The following is a 23275-nucleotide window of genomic DNA, read 5'->3' as shown; positions in this document are numbered from 1 at the left end:
TGACCCGTACTGCACTTTTTTATTGACACAAGAAAAAAGATGACCACAGTGAGCCAGACGTTACAGTGATTGTCTTGCAGTAACAGCAAATTTCTTCTACACAGTGCTGGAGAAATTTGGAAGCACGATGAATTTGACCTCTGACCTTTTCAGGCTGACTTTACACTGACACAACTGTTTAAAACAAAAGCTGTAACAACCCTGCTGTTCATCAGAAGAACAGAATCTCTTAAAAGTCATCTTTAAGATCCAAATGGCTTTGAGCATTTTTCCCAGAAGGCCTCAGTGGTCAAGGATCCGCAGATTTCCTGAAACAATCTTGTTCTCCAGCATGGCTCCAGCAGGAATATCTATCCGGTCACCATGATTGGCTATGATGATGACAGTACCCTGATGAATAAAATGATTAACGAGTGAAAAACTGACAGAAATGTCACGTATTCTTGCAACCTCTGTTCGAAATCAAAGGTTATTGTTAAAAAATATAGTTGAGTAGCCCTGACGGGCTGGTGACTTGTCCAGGGTGTATCCCACCTCCTGCCCTGTGGCAGCTGGGATAAGCTCCATGAAAACTGTTGAGTCTGGCTAAAAATCTTTAAGCTGGTCTTTCTTTGAGCAAACATGTTAAAAGGTGAACTAAACATTCTGTGTATGCACTACCTATTTGCTCTAAATTTCAATCAATTTGTTCACAATGGTTAGTCAAGTTAGAAAGTGAAGGAGCTGCTCGTTATTCTGTCTAACATGGGACATAAAGGAAATGTTTAATCTGGTCTGCATAGCAATAATCCTCAAAATCGGGTGGGGCCGTTTCCCCCCATTTCCTTGGAGAGTCGCAGTGTTTTAAGATTTAACTCTGAGTTTCTTTCCCTGCAAAATACATCTTCAAATGATCTCATTCAAATCAGAAAATAGTTGCAATGGAATTTCTCTGGAGAGTGGCTGAAATAAACAGAGGTATCAAGGAAAGATTTACATGTTATACTGTAAATTCTATCCAAGGACATTTCTGTTGGCAAGTATATTTGTAAATATCTCACAAAGTTCAGTTAAGGTGGAATTCCTTTCTAATTTCTGGAACAGTACTGTAGGCCCGAATAAGGCTCGAGGTTAATTCAATTCAGAGAGCTGAAATAATGCTCTGTAGAAGCCTGTAGGTGGCGCTGTTCAACTGTGCCTCAGTTATTGGAGCGGTTGCTTACTTTGAGAGAGACGTTCTTCCCGAAGGTGACATCTCCAGACACAGTGAGGTGATCAAGCTCCAACATGTCAGGGATGTTTTCAAACCTTGCCAGAAACTCCTGAACCTGTGGAGCAACAAAGCACAAAGCAACCAAACCCTGATTTTATTATTTAGGCTCTCTAACACTATAACATAAAACACCTTCAGAGGACTGTTCAGACTTATTTAAATAAAACTTCATTTAAACTGAAACATGCTCCTACTTTCTCACTACGCTGAGCAGCAAGCAGGTCATGATGTTGTAGCTGAAAACATTATCTTTCCATTTCCTGAGAACTGATTTTTTTTCCTTTAGTTAACTTGTAGTTAGATTTAATTAGAAATATAACGTGATTAAACCTGTCAATTCCTTATTGCACCCAATGATAAAGTACAGAAGCTGAGAGAGGCTTGGATCGAGAGTGGAGATGATGCTTTCTGGGTGGCAGCTGACCTTTGTGAAGGAGCTGCCCAGTTTGACATGAGGCGTGGTCGGGAACTCTCTCTTCTTGCTCATGGTGAGAGAGCCGGCGTCCAGGGTGTACAGATTGGACATCACCAGCAGCAGGTCAGATGACGTCTTCACGGGCAGGAAGCGGCTACGGGGTACGTTCACACCCATGGCATTGTTAAAGCTTTTGATGGCAGCACCCACAGCTGTCTCTAGCTGGATGACATTCAGCCCACCATCCAGGGTCTACAGAGAGATGGAGCGCTTCAGTCAACAGGAGGAAAAACAGTTCCAACAGGCTCATAATCAAATATGTTCATTCCACTCCTTATCGTCCACTCATCTTAGTGTGGTACTAATACACTTAGTACCCCACTAAGATGAGTGGACGATAAGGAGTGGAATGAACAAATGTTTTGAACTCAGGACTTTACACAAGTCCTGAGTTCAAAAATAGCTTTCAAAATAAACCAAATCTATTGACAAAATGTGCAGAAAAAACTGCTATGAGCTAATGTCAAAAATATCTACTGTGTAAGATAAGGCCGGGGATGCATGATAACACCAATTTGTATCCTAAGACGACATTTTAACAGTATTCGTCTGACAAAGCCTCTTGAGAAAATGGAAGCAGGGTTAAAAAGAAAAAGTAAAAGACAAGCAGCACACACCCAAAACATTTTAATACTGCCCCCAAAACTTTTCACAGCCTCATTACTTGAAGTACCTTTAAAATATCGCTTCATATCACAACACCAGAGAACACAAAAGCTCAGGACTGTGATTATGAGGTTTTTAAAGGTACATTCCTTGAGTATTTTGTGGTACTTTGATTCTTAAATATCAGTTTTCTGACATTACAAGTTACAAACTTTGCAGCCTCTAGGAGCAACGTATATGTTCTACATGCAGTTCTGAGTTTGACATCCGACTCTTTTCCTCCCAACACCAAGCGGCACCTCTTTGTTGGATGGTTGTATTTAAGAAGGATCTGAGAATTGTTGCTTAGTCATGAGCAGGTGTTTTTAAGTTATCCATGAAAAGGGAATCACAGTGTCACTCATGTCAGGCACCCTGGATTCCTTTGGCTGAGGTTAGTGGTAATGTTTTTGCAGTGGTAGCTCCTACAAACAAGTCTAACAGCAAAATGTTAAACAAAAAGATTTCCGCAGGATTACCTTTGGATTGACGATGATCTCCAGGTCCATGGAGTTCTTCTCTTGCAACCTCTTGATGGCAGGCAGAGAGATCCACAAATTGTTGGTGTTGAAGATCTTGAACTTGGTAACAGACTTAAATTCGTCAACATGGGCCTTGGGGACCTGTGCGATCTCCAGCAGCCTCAGACGATCCTCATACTGGATCAGAGTACCACCCTGGACAGAAGGGAAACAGGCTGCACAGGCCGAGCCACACTTTCTTCAGCCGGGGCCAGATCGCCATGAGGGAGATACTAAACATACCTTGACGTCGGCTCTGGTCTTGTCTGTGACCTCCATGATGAACTCGCAGCGTTTGTCGGCCGGCTGGCTCATCAGATGGTTGAGGATGAACAGGTCAACTGTGGCTCCCAGGTTGTCGATGTTGGAAACAAAGATGTACTCTTTCCCTTCAGCAATGAGTTTGTCCAGGAGCCCGGAGTTTTGGAAGCTGGCATAGATGTCTCCGTGCCCTGGTGGGTACCAGGCCTCAGCATTTTCGCCACTGGTGCCCATGCTCTTAGCAATTGGCAGGAGGGACTCCTTGTTGATCCTCGGATACCTATTAAGAAAATAAAGAGTCCGTCATTTAGACTATAAAGAACTGAAGAGCTCTCTATTCCAAGAGGAGTGAAGGAAAATCAGATGGTGGACAAAACAAATTTACCCTCAAAGCAACTTTGACACTTTTATTTTTGGACAGCAGATGTAAACGATGGCCCTTATTTACCAACAGTTTTTACACACAAATCTGTGCGCACAAATGTTTAATGCTCAAATCACTGACTTATAAATGATATTTTTCTATATTTTGCGTATTTTGTACTTGTCTGTTTACTACCAAATCAGAGAAGACAGCATAGCTCGATATGTCTTCAGAATCTTGAATCTGGAAATGTTTTTTTAACATCATCATAAAAATTAGTAGTGAATGCTGATGCATACATGCCTGTTCTTCTTTATAGCTCATGTAGTGTGCTTCAAATCAAGAGACATTTCAAGTCTTCTAAAAACTTGCTTTCCTTATAGTCGTTGTCCTAAAGCCTAATCCGACTGTTTCGCTCTGGAGTCAAATCACTGGATTGTCCTTTTTGATGAGTCCTCTGTGTTTGCTCTCATGAAGTTTTCTTTTCAGTGCAGACCTGAATATTAACATCAGGTCTGATGGACAGTGATCTGGTCTTTACTTGTCTGGATGTTCTGAATGGATCCAGCATTGTCTTCCTTCCAGGTTTTGTTTTTTTAAGAACACACCAAAGATTATTTGTCCACTGCTAACGCTCCAGGTTTCCTTTTAATGGACTTGTTGTAGTTTTACTGCTTACCACTTTAACAATGACATATGTAACTTCCATCTGTCTGTTTCCATCCACCAAAGAAATAATGAACCATTTCTTTAATCACCTCTGGCTTTTTACACTTATTTCATACTTAACAGACTTTGTTCACAGACTCTCCGTATGTGTGTGTGTGCGCACTGCACCTGCTCTGATTGAAAGTGTGGATTTTGACTTGGTGGTGTTTGTATTTCTGCAGGATCTTCTTTGTATCCTCGTCGGTGTTGAAGGAGTTCATGAGTACAAGCGGCACGTCAGCATTAAAGGTTTTGTTTAGATGCTGAAAACACACAATCATTTAGCACCATGTTAGAACAACAATTGCCTCAAGGTAGTTCAGCAGAGGCATAAACATGACCCTGGACGCATCCTGATCATCAGAGGTTAAGATGTGCAGTGTTTTTCTGCATTCTTACCTCAATTTGTTTCACTGTCAAGTCCAAGAAGGTGTTCTCATTGCGGACACTGATCAGACTCTTTGGGCCCTTGCAGCCCATGCTGGTTCCTAGACCGCCATTCAGTTTGACCACAGCAAGTTTGTTGAGACTGACAGCGATGTTGTCGGGTAGTCCCCTCGCCTTGATCCTGTCATAGGGCTGGATCTGAGCAAAATCCCACAAATGAGTAAGATGGGAGTTAAAAGTCTACGAAGAGTAGAGCTTTTTTTTTAATACTGTAAAACAAAACAGTGAAGAGGCTCAAGTTAAGGTCAAGGTGAGATTGAACAAACAGTTCAGTTTGTTTTACATGCAAGTCATCAGGATGTTATGCAACAATACAACCAGGCTTTAGTCTGATAAGCACAGACAGCAAACAGCTCTGCAAGTTACACAGTGAAACCCATCAGTGCTAGATTTGTTTGTTCACTACAAAGCTGCTATGTCACCACCAGAAATGAGGAGTAACGCATGCAAAGTAGTGCATTACTGTAATCTGATTACTTTTCTCAAGTAACGATTAAAGTAAGGGATTACTATTGCAAAAAGTAATTCAATTACTGTACTTTCCCGTGTGCACGCTGCGTTACTAAACCATGATTTTGTTTGTGAGAGTGTCTCATGACAATGACGTACGAGCGTGCGACGTCCGTGGCAACAGACGTGTGCAGATCAACAAGTATGAGTAACATATTATGAGATATATATTATAATATGAGAGAGTATGATCGTGCAGCGCTTAAAGCTCGGAAGTACTGACATTACTTTGAGTTTGATTCTGTAAAAAGTAACAGAAACATTAGCGTCTGCTGTTCACTTTGTGAGGGAAGAAAACTTCTTTCTACAAAAAGTAAAGTTCAAATTGAGCGAGCACCCAGCACGCTGCCACGGGAGAGTGAAATCCACAGAGAAACCCCCGGATCCCCCCGCTGACATGGCCACTGCAGCACCGGGCAAACCTCCACCCGCCCCACTCCTGCTAAACAGGTGACAACAGATTTAAGAGCGACAGGACTCGGTGCCGATGAGGTTTTGATTTTATTTATTTTTTGCTGTGTTTTACACAATTTTTATTTTATATGCTGGAAAATGAAGAAAATAGGTTTAAATGTTAAACAAATTTCTTCAAGTCAAACACTGTTGCATATAATTTAATTTTTGCTTGATGCAATGTGCATAAAGTTGAAAGATTAAACCTAAAAAATGTTTTAAAAAAACCTTTTTCATTTGATTCAATTTTATATGATGGATTATGCAGAAAAAATAGAATTGGCCTGAAAGGTCTGTTGCTTTCTTACGTATTCAGGTCGTGCATCATGTTTTTAAAAAGTAACTAAGCAATAAAGTAACTAATTACTTTTGAAAATAAGTAATCAGTAAAGTAACAGGATTCCTTTCTTGGAGAAGTAATCAGTAACTAATTACTATTTTAAAGTAACTTGACCAACACTGCTGACCACTGCAGACTGGGAGCTAGTTGTCCAGCTGTCACAATTTGCCCCTCTTCAAACTTTCTCAAATCCTCACGCTTGCCCATTTTTCCTGCTTCGACCAGATCAACTTTGGGGACACAATTTTCACTTGTTCCCCAATATATCAAATCCATGTTAGGAATATCTGCTTGCAGATATTACACAGAACCAAGAGTAATAAAAGACTGTCTGCGCTTGAACTTTTAGCTCACAGGTATTACCTCATTATTTGAAACACTGACCATGTTTGTAACAGCATATATATCCATTACAGATAATAAGGAAAAACATAACACTTCCACATTCGTGATATAATGTTCATGTATATTTTTATAGAGAGATGTTTCTGTGGTACAAATGTCTACAGTAAGACCATTTACTTGAACCCTTTTTATATTCAGACAAACATGCATACCCAGATACAAATATATGTGTAGCTGGGCATTAGAACATGGACAAGTAAACTAAATGTGTATATATGTATATTCATATCATTTCTAGTAAGAATTAAATCAAGAAATGTGTAGGGAAACCAATTTGAATCTCTGTGGTGTTTTTTAGCTTCCAAATGGTGCCTGCCGAATAAAGCCTGCTGGGTCTGCTGGGTGAAGCTGTAGTCTACAGTTATGGGCAGGAGGAGTTTTCTATTTTAAGGTTTTACTTGGATATTTGTGGCTCCATTATTAAACAGTAACTTTTTCCAAAACAGATAACCTCCCGTAACTGGAATGAACAGAGTTACTTTTGGAAGTGCAGTCTGATGACTTTTCAAACCTCATGACACAGTGTGACACACAGAAAGGACACATGTATTTATGGTCACACTACACACCATATCAAAGCTGGATTTCTGCCCGTGCTTCTATAAACAGCTATCCAACAACAGAGCAACTGTTAGATATATAGCAAGTCACACTGTAACAAACACTGGGACATCTTGTATTGCTTTTCTCTTCATGCTTTGTGACGTTCTGAGGTTTTTAAAGATCTACTGGAATGGTGTGAGCTTGGAGGCCGACCAAAGACGGTCAGCTGCAGGTGATCAGTTATAGAGGAATCTATGACCTTTGCTCTATGACCTCAGTAAAGTCTTGCCTCACATGTTTGTGGATGTATTGGAGAGCAAATTGGGTTTAGTGTCTTGCTCAAGGATATTTGGCATGCAGACTGCAGCAGCCGGGAACTGACCAACAAACCTTGTGATTAATAGAGAACCTGCTCTGCCTGTTGAGCTACAGGAGGCCAAAGCTTGAGAAAGCAAGTGGACAGCTCCACGGCCACCAGTGATTTTGGTTTTTAACAGCAAAAATGAATTATATCCATTATTCCTGTAATATTCCTTTGAGATATCCACAGCTCATCATGACTGTAAATATATTAGTGTTTGTTTCAACTCTGGAAAACATTCAGTCGAAGACTTTCAGAGACTCTCTTTATGAAATAAACTGTCACATGAAAATGTGAGGATGGTTTCATGGACAATGTCACAAACTGTAAATAAAGGATTTAAAACCTCCATCACATTGTCTTGATGCATGCTCAATCACCAAGGTATGGAAATCCCACACAGTCGATGCTGTACATATAAAGGCGAGAGTTACGCATGTCTTGCACCAGTAAACTTAGAACGCAGTGTCTCATTTTCTCTGAACGACGCTCATGACGACAGCGGTGGTTTGAGGCACAGGGTGATTAAGGTCAGAAGGGGAGTGCGAGTGGAAGATGTGTGGGTGCTCCGCACGACACTCTGAAATGCTCCAGCAGTCAGGCTAATCTTAGTCCTAACCTTCACTTGGCTGATATTTTTGGGAACACCGTAGGCAGGAACTGAACGTGTGTGTGAAATGTCACCATGCTGACAAACAGTTGGCTTTGGCCTGAGCGTTCACTATCCTCAGATCTGGTTGCAGTAGCTTGTTTTTGAAGTATGACACCCGTCGCCACAGTGGTGTAGGAGAGTCAGGAGAGTGCATGTTAACCTTAGCATAAAGACTGGAGTTAGGTAAGTGCGTGCTAGCCTCACTGTTACAAGTTAATAAGTAAACATTGTACTCTAATAATACGATTACTCATCTTTAAAATGTTCATTTTTGAATTCACCTTTCTAAAACGTTGCCTGTTGATTTCTTTGAACTTTTAATATAATTCATCTGAAGGATAAATAAACACGTGAAAGAAATTGGTGTTTGGAATAAAGCACAGTGTAGATGGTGTTTGCAGCCATGAAGCCCATCACCACACTGGCTGCAAACTCTGGGGACAGGACATCTCTACATGAACTGAATTGAATTAATGATTAAGCTGAACTATGCAGTAAGTGAGTTTGCTTTTTAGGGGCATATAAAAGTCTTAAAACATGTTTAATTCTTAATTTAAAAGCTTCAGAAGGTCTTTTCAAAGACTGTTCAGGGTTGGAGTTGATCTAAGAGTGGATGCTGCTCCTGCACATACTGTATAACATGTATACAGCTTTAAGATATAAACTGAAGCAGTTAGAAAATATTTGGAAAAATACATTTGCTCATCTGTAGATTATGTAATTATTCCCTTACAATTTAAGCAGCTGTGGATTGTTAGCAGGTCCCATCTGTGAGCTTTTTCTTACATATTTCTGTTGCCCTCAGATGGGTTATATTCTAGCTTACTTTTATTTAGCTTACTTCTAGAATAATTTATTAATCCCTGAGGAAATTATGTGGTCGCAGTTATTCCAAGACAGTAAGAACTGTAACCAACTAAACTACAAGTGCAGATGATGCGCAGAGAGTGAGGGTGTGCAACTATCACACTGCGTACTTGCGCTTTAGATGGAACATTTAAAGCACATATGAGCACCAGCACAGAGCACTGCAATGTCAAAACTCAAGCCGTGTTAACCAGAAACATTATCTTGTGCTCACCAACTCCTCCGGTGGCCGGCTGATCTTGGCCCAGTCCACTGAAGGCCCTTTGACTTGCAGGAATCTGTGGAAGAGCTTCTTGAAACCATCAAAATCTTTTCTGGAGATCTGAAACAAAAGAAGTCAAATATCAAAACTCACTGATTAGGAATCTATGTTCAACGTCTATATGTTGCATTTATCTAGAGTGATTTTTCACTGGCTTTCAAACTACCCTTCCTACATTAAATAAATCAATACAAAATAAGCTTTATTAGAAACAGTCAGTCGGACGCCAGAAAGGTTGGCTATAAATCAATAAAAGCTTCAAACTAAAAACACAAAGGTGATTTTATTTACAAACATTTTGTTTTTGTCAGCTAATCATATTAAAGCTCTAATCTGCAGGTTGGTTTACATGTCTACCCTGGTTTCTTAAAGTGCACCCCTAATAATATTTTATGTAGCCCCGAGCATAACAAGGACAAAGTGGACTTCATTCACGGTGCATACTGCGGTATATTAGTGCAGAACAAGACCAAGGGGATGTCTTTAGAATTTCAACTTCTTATGTGATCATAGCAGATCATAACTTGGATGAAGACAGCTGGTTTCAAGAGGTGAAATGGCTTTAAACCAGCACAAAAACATAATCGACCATGAACAACCACCTCACTAAAAGACAAACTGAAAACATTTCACACAAGCGCAGTGTCCCTGAACTTTGAGATCTCACACACAAACACAAAGTTCATCTGTGAAAACAGGTTAGAAGTGTCTAAAGTTGCTTTTTCACTTACTCGTATATGCTTGCTTCATAAATTAGCACCATAACAGGTTTATAAGCTATCAATTAATGTTGTAGCATGTTAAAAGAAAAGGAGCAGCATTGTCTTCGTTCATCCTTCAGAGTGACAGCTACACCACATTAAAATCTTCATAATGTCTGAGGCCGATTACTGAAGCAGGTATGAATCATTTACAGGACCTCTGGGTTGTTTACCTCAGGTTCCCCCGTCAGGCCAAATTTCTGCCAACAAAATCTACGTGCTCAGATGAATGTAATGGACTCTCTGTACGCAATAATGTACAAACATTTGTTCTACATATATAACAGATCAATGAGTCCATGGCATCTGTCACCTCGTGTGTCCCTCAAAAACTACAAGAATGTAACAGAAAATTACAAATTTAACAAAAGTAGCGAATCAGATGCTGTCTTATGCTACAGTGCAAACACCGCATCCTTCAAAAACCACATCGCTTCAGAGCTAAATCTGACAAAATGAAAATTACTAGTAAAAACCAAACAGTTAATGGCAAAAAAGCTGATGGCGCTTTGTGTCATTACAACCTATGCACCAACTCTGTGACGACCCTGTGATAGAAACTTTGTTTTAATTTAACAAAACGATAAGAAAGCAGATGACAAAAGCTCGAAGGATGAGAAGAACAAACACAAAAAAAACGTACACATGGCCAGTCGCCAGTCTGCGTGCAGTAAAAGTAATGGGTATGTGTTACCTTATTTGACATATGCATGTTTTCTCTCACATATTAACTACAATTAGGTAAATGGAACCTCAATTAACAAAACTGTAGGGAAACAAATAGTATTAAATTACAAAAAAGCTTTTCTGGGGCTGCACGAGATAATCCTGTGCAGAAAAATCCCACGTTTACTCCTGTCCTGTGATGTTTGAGAGGATTATTCAGAGTTTCAGAGCATTTGTGGGGATGTTTGGAGGGAGCAGCAGAGCCAAAGGCGTTCCCACCTCTGCTTCAGCTTTGTTGGTTGTGGTGAGCAGAGCCTCCAGCTCGCGGTGCATCGAATCCTCATGTTGCTGACGGAGCTTCTCCTCAAACTCTGTCATTGCTCTCCGAGTCAGATCTGTAAGCATACGCATGGATCGTCTTCATTTAATTTAACTGTAGATGTGTTGCTCAAAGATTAAATACACAGGCTGTTACTGGTTTCCAAATATATTTTAGAAAAAGAGCCACAGTTAAAGGAACAATTATAATCTGTGAATTTATTCTTTACTTAGGTGCCAGCTGCAACTTTGAATATATTTTAATATTCATTTAGCTAATTTCTCTGTTCTTTTATTTCTCTGTCAGCTACATAAATTATAAGTGCTTTAAAAAAATAAAACTTTAAAGCTCAGGTTTGACAGGAATTGTAATTCTGGAATTAAACGCTTGTACTTTATCCTTAATACATCAAATATTAGGTCACACATTAAGCTTGGGAACAAATAATTACATATGGAATTACATAAGAAAAAAAAGTTAGTGCAACACAAACCAGTCAGCAGAAGCTCACTTTTAAAACAGTACGAGGTGCTTTTATGTCAGTGTTTGTGTCAATACTAAAGTCTGACTTTCAGGATGTCTGAGGACGTGCTGGAGTCTTCAAGTCGCTTTTTTACCCCTCTGGTAATCTTGGTGACTAGGAGTTTAAGGAAAAACCAGAAAATCTATTGACAGTAACAACACTAATGTCTGAGGGAACAGACTTGCACTCAGAAAGTCCATCCTGTCAACCAAGATGCAAACTTACCAGCTACAGTCAGAGTCATTTTAACAGTGGGGGCGAGCTCAGCAGAAACGAAGCAGCTGGCAGCAGGTATGTCAGCTCACAGTGAACAATGGTCCCAAAGAAAAGCAGAGTGAGCAGCTGTCAGAGAACAACACACATACTCCTCATCCTCAGCTCAGAGGAAGCTCACAGAGCCGCTGCTCTGACCCCAAGCTTAATTCAAGGCCTGCCCCCAACCCCACACACCAATCACAAGCTGCCAGGGGGTTTGTCACAAGGCGCTGTGTACCGTTGAAACATTCAGTTAATCAGTCCTTTAAGAAACAGAATACAGATTGGCTTTTTATGTCTTGCATTACAGTAAAAATCTGATTTCTAGATTTCAGATTTTTTTTTTAGTGTCAACTTTATATTAGAAAATAAAAACTATCCAAAGGCCTTAAAGCTTGAGGTAGACCTGGCTGACAAGCCAAGGTCAGGATTGCTCATACTTTAACAACTTCCTCAGTCACAGAGTAGGTCCACCCTAAAACTGTTTGTTCGTCTATTTTACCTTTTGCAGTTGCCCACAGTTGGGGGTTGCCCACTCATGTCTTCACATCTACCTCCTGAGGATTCCCACCCCATCATTCTACTCTGACGAGTCTCTCAAGCTTCTGTAGATTTGATGGCCACAGCCTTTCAGTGGGATGTGCAGGTCGGTCAATAATATTCACTTTGGACTTTGCCATGTAGTTCTTCACCAGAGATGATGTATGTTATGGGTTGTTGTTTTGAAAGACACAGCGATAACCTAGATCTAATTCTGCTGCTTGAGGTTTCTTTCAAATTTCTTCACGTCCTTTCTTTATGATTCCTTTCACAATACTCCCAACACAGTGTTTCACTGAGAGGATGGTGTTCTTTGGGTTTCTTTTTCTAAACATAAGAAGAGCTTCAGTTTAATGTCATCTGACCAAAGGATGGCCTTCCAGTATGCATAATCTTTCTCCAGGTTGTCCTGAGCTTGAACATATCGCTTGTGCAGAAGTGGAGTTTTTCTTGGTGTGTAAAAGGTTCTGGTATTGACCTTCTTTAAGACTACAATTTCTGACTGGGAAGTCAGTCATTGCTGTCTTCGTAGTGGTTCTGGAGTCTTAAGCCACTTCTCTCACTAGTTTTCTTTTCAGCATGTTTGAAATCATCCACTTTTCATCTCTGTCAGGCTTTTTCTATACGGTGTACAGAAAAAGTGTTTTTTTAGCATGTTTTTTCAAGTGACAAACCCTTGCTTAAGTTTTTATACTGTGTGTAAGTTGGAAGTTATCCTTCACATTAAACTCAATTTTGCTGTGAGCGTTACAGAGATGAAGCATTTTCATTGCACAGCTGTACTTCATGCTAGTCCAGTTTTTCAGGGGGCTAATATTGTTGACAATTCTTTTTTGTCGTTATTCTATTTTATTGTGTGCAAACAGAAATAATTTATGCTTCTAAAGAAAACTGGTATGTGTAGAAACGCTATGCTGAAAATAAAATATTAATAAAAAAAATCAATTCACCTTTTTAAATGTGGGGTTTTGCTATATTTCTTCCATTCAGATAATCCATTTAGTTGGTTTCCCAAGTTATCAGTGGTTTGTTGCTGAAATCACCTGCAAGCTTTAATGGTGACCTTTACCCTGACCTTTACGCTGCTGTTTAAAGGTCAAAGGTTGAGATTCCACTCCAGCTGGCACAACGTAAAGGCAGTATCATTGCACCACAAAGAAAAAACTGCAACGTGTGCTTAAAATTCACTAAAGCTATCAGCTGCAGATTGTTGTGTGTCCATCTGGCTGTAGGGTGTGTGAAGACCGTGGTGAAACGTTTCTGTTCAGCGCGCACACACACAGGGCAGAAGCACTTTCGTGTTTGAGCGCTTTTCAATGTTCATTTACGCTTCTCCAAACACTCGTTTTGACCAGCGTGCAAAGCAGCCACAGCTCTCACTGAGCTCTTACTCACCTGAACACTGTCAAAGTAACGGAAGGGCCTCAAAACACACCCGAGAACAACACGGACAACTTCAGACGGGGATCGAGTAGGGCTCAGACCGGGGAGTTCATTTTAATTTAAAAACAAATAACATTAAAAGGTGTCAACACGAAAAGTCGTCATCCTGCCTTTAGCTTGTAGCTGACAGCAGCCACAACCAGCTCCGCGCAGCGCGAGCCCACGGGATGGTAAGTGACGTAACGGCGCGCCCTTTAGTGCCAAGTGGTGATTGGCTAAAAACGCCTGTCAGTCGAAGCGGGGCCATAGTTTCATGTGCGATACTGCGGGTCATTAACCCTGCTTCCTTTTTCTACAGATAGATCCACCAAACTGCAAAACTCTACAAAGAAAACCAAGAAAACCCTGTTTACGTCCCCAAGCCCCCAAAACTGTCACATCTAAAACTTTTATGCTGTTTGCTGCAGGTTTTAGCCCCATTTCTTTATATTATTTATTTATGGTTATAACGGGAGGAATGCATGCTTTTAAAAGGAGCTGGTGGATATTTAAATTGATCCATTTATCTGTCTGTTTGTCTTTTGTAGGCCAGTGGTTAATTTTACAAAAACAAAACAAAAACAGCTTTAGTATAACTGCCATTTATTCTTTTGAAGTTAACAAGCTTTCATTACTGATCTCGTTTCCACATATCTTACTCTGGTTTTATTTGTATTGTATTCATTTCTATTAAAAAAAGAAAAAGAAATCTTCTATTGTTGATAAAAAAAAAAGGTTTCATTTATATAAACACTGGTAATACAACTGAAACCCTGTAGTTACCTATTAATTTAGTTGCAAACAGGAAGAGTCTGATTATAAATTATTAACTGAACGCAACACAAAAAAATCCTCAGCTGTTTGTGCAGATACTGCCCTCTTGTGGCTAATAGGCTTTTACTGCAACTGTCTGGAGGATTTAATAGAAATCATAAAGTAAAGGTTGAGCTTTGTTCTGCCTTCTGAGGTTTTCAGAGTGGTAAAACATCACACTATGCAGTGTCTACCTTATAATGACATAATGTCATATAAGGTAGACACTGGCTAAAACTTTCCAATATTGGTGCTCATTTCCCACACATCACTGCAAGTTGATTTACAAGATTGAGATACAGAAAAGATATCAATAATATTTTAAAAGGTTGTGCTGCACATAATGTCCCCTATACTGCATTCATGTGTCTTTCAGACTGTATTCTGACAGTGGACCATCTATTATAACAGATCCAGGTGGGTATGATAGTTTAACCCCAGTCTTTAAAGAAAAGTTTAAAACCTGTATTGTATCCACTGCTGAGACTCCTAAACATGAAAGAAGCACAAGTGAGGCCTGATTTGGTCGGTTTCTTGCTTTATTGGTGACATGTTCCGTTACAGTTTCTGGACAGCTACTGCGTGCTATCTACCACCACAGACATTTTTCAGTGTCTTGCAGATGTAGGAGGCCAGGCTATGTTCATTAAACAGGTTTTCTGAAAACCTGAAGTGGCCAAGTGACACACACACTCACTCACTCACACGCATAAACACATACACACAGAGGTGACACGCGGGCGCCAGCTTGGACGGTTTATTATGGTGGAATCTCAGAGCCGAGAGCAGCGCGCCTTTGGGGGAACTAAATTCTGGACACCGGCGCGTGACAGTCACTGGGAGAGGAAATCCAGGGCAGTGTCTCGCTCCTCCACCAGCTCTGCCGCTGTGGCGTCCATCTTGGCTCGGGAGAAGTCATTGATGGGAAGGCCATCGACCACTTTCCAGGTCTTGTTCTGTGGATAGAGAGAGAAGAGTCAATGGTCGAGCTATGAGATTTATTGCATTTTGTCCAAACTCATCTTCAACTAAGGCTGTCCGCAAAAGAGCATTGTTGTTATTGTTATTGTTACTGTGCGACAAACATCGACTAAAACCATGACGTGACTTACATGTGACTAACCTACAGTTTTGGACACTAATGTGTCTTATACATCATCTGGGAGACGAGTATATACACTTCATATACAAGTACCAGTTATAATGCCGACTAAATTTACATGAATGTGATAAGGAGCACACGTTCACTTTGCAGCAGTTAAGTAATTAGGCAAGCTAGCCAACCACTTTAATCTGATTTTGGTTAAGCATTGGGTAACATGAGCCAGAATCACGTTTGATCACGAAAACCAAAAGATCCGTTCAGTGAGACAAATGTTCTGTTGCTGTCCACTGCAGCATTCTGCTGTTTGACAGGCTTTAATATTTACAGCATGTTTTTTTTCTTCTTTTTAGCTGATATCAGCTAACATCAGCTTACTTGCTAACGCTGACAAACTGCTTGATGCCCAGGCAAAAAGAAATACACCCTCAACAACCTTAAAGAGTTTGGGCCATGTTCATGTTCTGAACCGATGGAGGCAGAAGAGTGCAGGTGGACATGCTGTTGAAAAGACAAATCGGTTTGCTACAGATTTACAAGCACTAACATTGTTTATTTAGCTTCACATAAGGACCATAAAGCAGCAGCAGTGTGGGAATGATCTGCAGCAGCTGTTTATGCAGACAGATGTATGTAGCCTGTATATAAACCAGCCCAACACAAGAACCTGGACAGATTTTGAACAGTCACTTCCTAATCTGGACCTATTTTACGGTCCAGCATGTATTCACCTTGATTTGGACTGGGAAAGAATAGATCAGGTCCTCTGGGATGTTGTAGGAGTTTCCAGAAGCATAGACACCCATGGAGACAAATTCACCCTTGAAGACAGGTAACAGTTTCAATCAGTTTGCATCAATAACATGTAAGCAGAAATGTATAAAGAAAGACTACAAACTCAGCAACGTGTCTGGAAAAAAAGAAAAGAAAAAGCTTTTTTGATGTGATCTTACAGGTCTAAAGATGAGGACTTACCTTTCTGACCATCGGGATTCTTATTATTGTCAAACACTAAAAAAATAAAATAAAATTGAGCTGGCATTAATCTCTGTATCTGCACTGACCTCCTTGGTGCCAAACCAGATGTCCCTCATGTGGTCACAGATGGCCTTTGCGGCAGACATGGCACTGGACAGCTTCCTGGCCTTGATGACAGCAGCACCACGCTGCTGCACTGTCTGCAGGATGAAGAGGAGAAGGTTTCACATTAGAACAAAGTTTCTGTCTGTTTGTTATGTTTGGCATGGAGTCAATAACTCACAGAGATGAAGTCTCCTCTGAGCCAGGCATCGTCCTTGATGGCTTGGTAGGCTTCCGTCTCGGCTCCCTGGAGGTTGACCTTAGCGTGGTGGACATCGGGGTACTGGGTGGAGGAGTGGTTGCCCCAGATGATGACGTTCTTCACTTGGTCAGAGGACACGCCACAGCGCATCGCCACCTTCAGGAGAGAATACAACAACAAAAACAGAAGTAGTATTTTAAAATAGTAACCATGATATGTCAACACTATAATTAATGGTGCGTTTTCCAGTTAGTGGTTATTCGATATAAAATCTTTTATCAATATAAGCAAAAAAACCCAAAACAAACTGTTACTGGGGAACTTAAGTGTATTTTTCCATCTGACAGAATCGAACCAAAGGAAAGTCTGAGCACCTGAAAAAACACTGTGCAACTAAACGTTCTGGGCCCTTGTTTGTGCGTGATGTTGTTCAGCTGTCTTTGCAAAGACAAATGTCAGTTTCAGATCTTAATGTACATCACAATATTATAATACGTTTACTCCAAAAAACAAAACAAGTTTAAAGCATGTCCGGACATATTTAGGGCAGAGACGAACTACAGTCACGTCAGACAGGATTTTATGCATTACTATAGTTCACAATTCAAAATAATTTCATGATGACAACTCTCGTCAGCTTGATTTAAGAGTTTCTCACAGGAGGATGAGTGTTTAATTGCCTCAGTGATGTGTGGTCAACAGCTGGTTGGAGATGTGAGCAGGTTGTCCTGTATTATACAAATTTATATTGTAAACAAAACAATAGTAAATTGTAAACACATGTACCTGGGAGCAGGCTCTGTTGTGGTCCAGTCGGGTCAGGCAGGAGAAGTTCTCTTTAGGGATGGATGGAGCAGACTTGGAGGCGATCAGACAGTTGGTGTTTGCGGGGTTTCCAACCACCAAAACCTGTCAGCGTGAGATCCAAACATATCTGTCAGACACAGAGTCTGAGACAATTTCCTGAATTTGCTTTGCCTGCAGCAAGCAAATGAACAACTGGCAAAACAGAGTCACAGGGTGAGCAGAATTTAGAAGATGCTCAAATCTTCTGTTATCCTGAAAATACACATTTATTAAAAAAAAAAATTAAAACTTTTAAACTAATGGAGTAATCAAAAACGTAAACGTTTACAGTAAAGAACGGCACTAGCGATTTAGCTCTACGCTGGTAGTGACCTGGGTTTGTAGCTGCTCTGTTAAAAGTCATTTCTAAGCAGGGCGGGTTGTTATGGCCCACGGCGCTCTGTTGCATAAACAAACTCAGAAATGAATCACACAAATAAATTTAGCTCTCTTGACAAAAAGGACTTAACACACACATATTCTTCTCCCCTTTGTAAACAGAACTCTGGCATGAAAAAGAAAGATTTTTGAAGATAAAGTACTCGGGACTAATCCTCACTGAATTAGAGATTTTAAGATTAGGCACAGTACAAAATGCAAGTTCAACAAAACACACTTGGAACCTTTGGAGACCTGCAGTTCTGTTACGCAGCAGCATGACGCTGCTGTGTGACGTCCAGCAGACAAACAGATGGTTTTGACATGCAAAAGACGTTTTCTGGATAAGCACTTTCACTTCCTGTGTTCATCAGCTGCAACTGGCTTAGTAAGTCACAGATTTTCAACAAAATATCTGAAAATAATATTATGCTAATATAATAATATTACACCCCCCCCCCCCCAAAAAAAAAGCGAATGGAATGGACGTAAATATGGATATAGTGAAAGTCGAGGGGTCACCTTGACAGTCTTCTTCGCATACTTGTCCAGAGCAGCTCCTTGCGTCTTGAAGATGGCCACGTTGGCCTTGAGCAGGTCCTTCCTCTCCATGCCCTCCTTCCTGGGCATTGAACCCACCAAAATGGCGGCATCAATGTCCTTGAAAGCCACTTCTACCTTGTCAGTGGGGATGACCTCTGTTGGAGACGAAGCACATTAGCTGTCGCAATTGGGACTTAAATATTCCAATATTTCGACAACATTTTGATGAGCGAGATGAGAGAGAGCCTTTATTTGTCAGTTGCCCACAGTTGTTTTAGTCTGCAAACCCCAAGCACAATCCTGTCAGGAGATTTTCTTTCTGTGTTTATCACTACACTGCACCATGAGCTATCTGAACAAAGGGGCCGCTGCAGGAACGTAATGATAAGAAGAAGTAAATGCATGGACTGATAAGACACACACTGATTTTTAAAACCAGCATCAGTACCCAGTGTACCCAGTTACTCCCTGCAAGCGTAACTTTGCGCATAACTTTGTAAGTTCTGACTAAAAATAGCGACTACTTTAATGAAAGTTACAGAAGCTTGGCATCTCAAAGATACGTAGGGTATAGCTGATTGGCCTGCCTACTATGCGATTTTTTTTGTTCTTAGTTGTGTACAAACTTTGGACAGTAGTATTTATTTTTAATGGCAAAATCAGTGTGATACTTTATAAAGAATGATCATTTCCCAAGTAAAGATAGTCCTCGATAGGGTCACATTAACCTTCTCACAATTTTTACTGTAACAAAAGCTCATTGTTACTGAGCGACTGAGTCCACATGAATATCTGCAGCCTTGGCTGATAAGATGTGCTTGATGTCTGACGTAAGCTGGCTGGTATCAGCCTGGACTTCAGTCGGGGGTTCATCTCTACTCCATTCATATTTGTCCCACCACTGCTCTGATTGGCTGCTGTGGTGCCTGAACCAGCAGCCAACCAGAAACTGTACTTTAGACACTCCTCCAAAGAGCAGCAGCAGTAGACAGAGAAGGCTTCTGCCCACAGTTTATGAAGGGCACACACACACACACACACACACACACACACACACACACACACACACACGGTGTGTGTACTGCATTCCAGATGGAGCACAAGCATCTGTGGCTGCATCTGGCCGCTGACTTCTTAAAATCTCCATCCTTCTATCCACTTGAGCTTAAAATGAGCAATAAACAGCTTTTGAACAATGTATTGCATGCTAACATAATAGAGTGGTTTCTGATTCAAAATAATTAGCAAAAGCTCTGCAGAATATTTGTCAACATCTTCAAAGGCAGGCAACACCTTTTAAGCTTCCAGAAAATAAACGAGCAGTTATTTTTGTAATTAAAAGGCTAGTTTAGATCCAACTGATTGAGAAGATTCACCATGAATTCTTGCCATGCACGGACACACGGTGTGGGCTTACCCTTCAGAATGGGGAGGGCGCAGTCCTGCAGCTCCATGACGACTCCATCAAGCACTGGCAGCATGGGGGGGATGTCCAGGAGGATCAAGATGATTGGCTGAGAACACAACATGGTGACATCACAGTAAGACAACTTGAATTATGGTGTTCAATGTGCATCACACAAGTTCAAACCAAACACTTTATTGTAAGTGATATAAAACAAACAAAAAACCCAAAAACTTTTGACCGATTTATTTGTAAGCAAAACAGGGTTTATCCACGAAAAACACTGATGTGGCTTAAAGTTAGATTTTGCTAGTGGCTAAATCCAGGGACAGATAGATACTTGGGGAAATCCATGGTTAACATCAGCCGGGCATCTACAGAATTATTCCGTACTTTGTCTTTCGTCTGGCTAACACTGGCTATTTCTAGCATGTCCTCTAACGTGTAAGCTCTTTCTAGTGAAAATGCTATCTTGAACAGACAGGATCAGTCATTTATCCAAACTCCCTGCGCTGTCCAGTATCCTGGCAGACAAAAGCAAGCAAACTTAAGTCACTTAATAATGCTTTGATAAGGTTATGCAGAGCTCATTTTATAAATGTCGGGAAAAATGTGCAAAACACTCAGTGCAGCAAGATTATTATTTTTTGTAATTAAGGTGAATATAGCATGAAAGTGAAAGGATTTGGGACAGATTAGCTCCTTTCTACACCTCGTACAAAGACCTTTCGATGCATTTCCCGGTGTCACCTCCCACATGGAGTGACTCATTAAGGTCATGTTTTAAACTGCAATATTGGCATGGAATCAGGTTTCAGATGCAATCACTAAAGTAGAACCTGTTGTTCCTAAAACTTGTTCTTCCAAACCTTAACAAGTGTGGGAGTTTTCCCATGCTTTTCTCCAATGCCTTCCTAAATCCATATGAGTTATTAAAGCTCTGTTATTTTATTCTAATAGCATACCTTTGCATGATTACGAGTTTAATACTCTTACATTGGCTTCATCTTCTAAAACAAGCTGTTTTAGCCCCTCCCACTTAGAGACCACACTCCCTTTAAGTCAACTTTCTTCAAACGGCTGCACTCATCAAACATAAGAGTGAACAGCAAGTGGGAGGGGCTTTTGTGCTTACAGGCAGCACTGTGTACATGAGATGTCCATGTCAGCGAAAGAGCGTTTAGAGCAGCCTGAGCTTTAGGCTCACAGAGACTACTTGTTCATAAAGAGGCCTTTTATTTGAAAACTTTGTTCACTTCTCCTTTTTCCCTACACTCTCTCACAGATCAGAACTCCATTAACTATCCCTGAATTAAGGCATGTTCATTACTCATGCTAATTCCATTATATAACAGTCAGAGATCGGGATCTGGGAGAAGGGGACTCTGCTGCTTCTGAACATTATGTAATCAAAGCTAAGAATGAATCTCACCTGGTCCTTCCCGAACACATCTCCCTTGGCGATGCTGTACAGCAGGGAGTAGGCAATCTGGCCAGCAGCGCCGGTCACCAGAACACGGATTGGTTCAGCCTGCGTAGACAAAAACATTAGCGTCACTGACCCAGTTAAACAACTGAGGCAGGAAATGAAGGAGCAGTAACCATCATTGTTGGCTCACTGGCTGTGACTTTTCTTTCTAGTTGAAAAGCAAATATGTATAACAAACTAAATCTTTACATTGAGGACAGTGATGTCTTCCTCATAGACAAAACTTCACAACAAAGCCCGTTATGAAAATTAGGACAAACAGAATGATCTAATATTCTTGCATAATAGCAAGAGTAGCAAAATTACTGTTTATTTTCTGTGAGCACTTGGTATCTCTGTCTCATTGTCATTGCTTCAGCCAATACCTTTTGATTAGCCTTGTCTCATGCTTTCTTTCTTTCTGGTAGATTTTTGTTCTGTTTTCACTGTTTGCTTGTTTTTTTCTCACTGTTTTCACTGAGATTTGAATTTGAATGCTAATCAATAAATCAAAATCGAAATTAATAAATCGAAATTGTCCATGCATGAAATTCATCAAGCAGTGGACAGACATACTTAAGCATATACAAGCATGGAAGGAATTCCTTTCATGCTTGTATGACTTCGCACTCACTTTAATGAGAAATAATCAATGAAACGGGCGAATTGCATACAGGGTTAACGTGCATTTTAAACACAAAATAAACTGCACACAAGTATGTTCAGAGCCCGCCTTGCATTATTTCTAACCGGGCGGTTTGTAAGAGAGATTTCAATCTGATGGAGCTCCTGTTGTGATTGGTTACGCCAACAGATTGAAAGAAAAGGCCGCTGATGTAATTTGAGGCCGATGCCACGCCACCGCCTCTCCTTCATATTAAAATGGAGGTTTTGATGTACAGTGAACCAGCGACTGTTAAACAGTACAGCGGTGCACTAGCCCGCAACAGACCGTTGCTGTATTACATCTTCCGTATTTTCGATAACGCATCTCCTTCCTGCGCCACAGCCTGCGCGTGTCTGCTTTGCCCTTGGGTCTCGCACAACACAAAGATAACCTTTATTAAAAACTCGTAACACCATCAGCATGAAGTGAGATGAAACAATTACTCTGCCGCCTTCTTGTCAATGTTAACGATTAGTGCATCATTAAATAAACCGTTTTTTTAACCAAGAGGAACGGTATTATGATATTCGACGTCTAGTTTACATAGTTACTATCAGCCAACGAGGTCAAAATATTCCAGCTTACCATTTTAACTAGCGAATGCAGACAGGTTTGCTGTGCGGTGCCTGATTCCCCCTGTCAGAGTCGGACTGGACTGCGGGGTCACCTCTAGCCTTGTGTTGCAAGTCAGGCGGCGAACCGACTCTTCACACTCACCACGGGATTTGTAGTCCTTTTCAATATTAATTCAGATGTTTTGACACAGCCGAGAATACAGAAAAGAACCCATTCTCCCACGATGCATCACTCTGGTGAAACCGCGCCCCTTTGTGCTGAATATGGTGGATGGTTTTCTGAAAAGCGTCCTTTTTAACAGAGCATCTATAAACTGTATGTTGTCGACATCTTGTGGTCGGCAGCGGAACATCATTTGTTTCGCAAAATGACAGCTTTGAAACTCAAGAACGGCATTATTTACACTTACAGAAGTATGTTTAAGGCCCTCTCTATGGAACGTTTTAAGAATGAGCAATCTAAAAAACGAAAACACCAATGGAATAACATAATAACACTGGGAATATGGGGACTCAACACTGACCCAATGAATGGAACCCCATAAACCTTTCTGACCCTAAAACTACCGAAATATATCAAGAAGTGGATGAATTCCCTTAAAATTCTTAGAACACTTTAATAGTCAATTAAGTATTCACAGAAC

The 23275-nt window shown here is 40.6% G+C and overlaps 2 protein-coding genes across 5 annotated transcripts in view; both read right to left on the bottom strand.

The window, feature by feature from the left end:
- LOC102293905 (UTP--glucose-1-phosphate uridylyltransferase) lies at window positions 1–13784 on the bottom strand. 3 transcript variants are annotated; one of them, XM_042228106.1, is made up of 11 exons: window positions 11561–11732; window positions 11324–11449; window positions 10773–10888; window positions 9019–9126; window positions 4626–4811; window positions 4356–4489; window positions 3137–3434; window positions 2852–3049; window positions 1677–1919; window positions 1203–1307; window positions 1–390 (listed from the first exon to the last, which is right to left on the bottom strand). In XM_042228106.1, the coding sequence occupies exons 3-11, from the start codon at window positions 10869–10871 to the stop codon at window positions 283–285; spliced, it is 1479 nt and encodes a 492-aa protein (XP_042084040.1). In that variant the 5' UTR covers window positions 10872–10888; window positions 11324–11449; window positions 11561–11732; the 3' UTR covers window positions 1–282. The 3 variants fall into 3 exon arrangements, with proteins under 3 accessions (XP_042084040.1, XP_042084039.1, XP_042084038.1); XM_042228105.1 differs by lacking the exons at window positions 11324–11449; window positions 11561–11732 and adding an exon at window positions 13526–13784; XM_042228104.1 differs by lacking the exon at window positions 11324–11449.
- Window positions 13785–14886: 1102 nt separating this feature from the next.
- LOC102293436 (malate dehydrogenase, cytoplasmic) overlaps window positions 14887–23275 on the bottom strand; it is a 13211-nt gene continuing 4822 nt past the window's right edge. The window contains exons 1-9 of one of the 2 annotated variants that reach the window (XM_005941225.3): window positions 22642–22797; window positions 21354–21452; window positions 19934–20030; window positions 18496–18671; window positions 17536–17658; window positions 16729–16905; window positions 16532–16645; window positions 16199–16288; window positions 14887–15321 (exon numbers count right to left, since the gene is read on the bottom strand). In XM_005941225.3, coding sequence (XP_005941287.1) covers window positions 15199–15321; window positions 16199–16288; window positions 16532–16645; window positions 16729–16905; window positions 17536–17658; window positions 18496–18671; window positions 19934–20030; window positions 21354–21452; window positions 22642–22644 — 1002 coding nt within the window. In that variant the 5' untranslated portion in view covers window positions 22645–22797 and the 3' untranslated portion in view covers window positions 14887–15198. Of the gene's footprint in view, window positions 15322–16198; window positions 16289–16531; window positions 16646–16728; window positions 16906–17535; window positions 17659–18495; window positions 18672–19933; window positions 20031–21353; window positions 21453–22641; window positions 22798–23275 lie in introns of those variants that run through there. The other variant, XM_005941224.1, reaches the window with a different exon arrangement.

The sequence above is a fragment of the Haplochromis burtoni genome, unplaced genomic scaffold (genome assembly GCF_018398535.1).
Source record: "Haplochromis burtoni strain Fernald_Lab_line unplaced genomic scaffold, NCSU_Asbu1 Contig_303, whole genome shotgun sequence".
Lineage (NCBI taxonomy): Eukaryota > Metazoa > Chordata > Actinopteri > Cichliformes > Cichlidae > Haplochromis > Haplochromis burtoni.
The sequence above is the reverse complement of the archived record's forward strand: the minus strand, read 5'-3'. Positions and strand labels throughout refer to the sequence as shown.

What these genes read in the sequence shown, in the direction of transcription:
- LOC102293905 (XM_042228104.1), bottom strand. An exon ending in CCAACAAAGCTGAAGCAGAG is followed by an intron (nt 9,127 to 10,772) that starts GTGGGAACGCCT and finishes CTTTTGTTTCAG; the next exon opens with ATCTCCAGAAAAGATTTTGA. An exon ending in GGAAGAACGTCTCTCTCAAA is followed by an intron (nt 391 to 1,202) that starts GTAAGCAACCGC and finishes TTTATTCATCAG; the next exon opens with GGTACTGTCATCATCATAGC.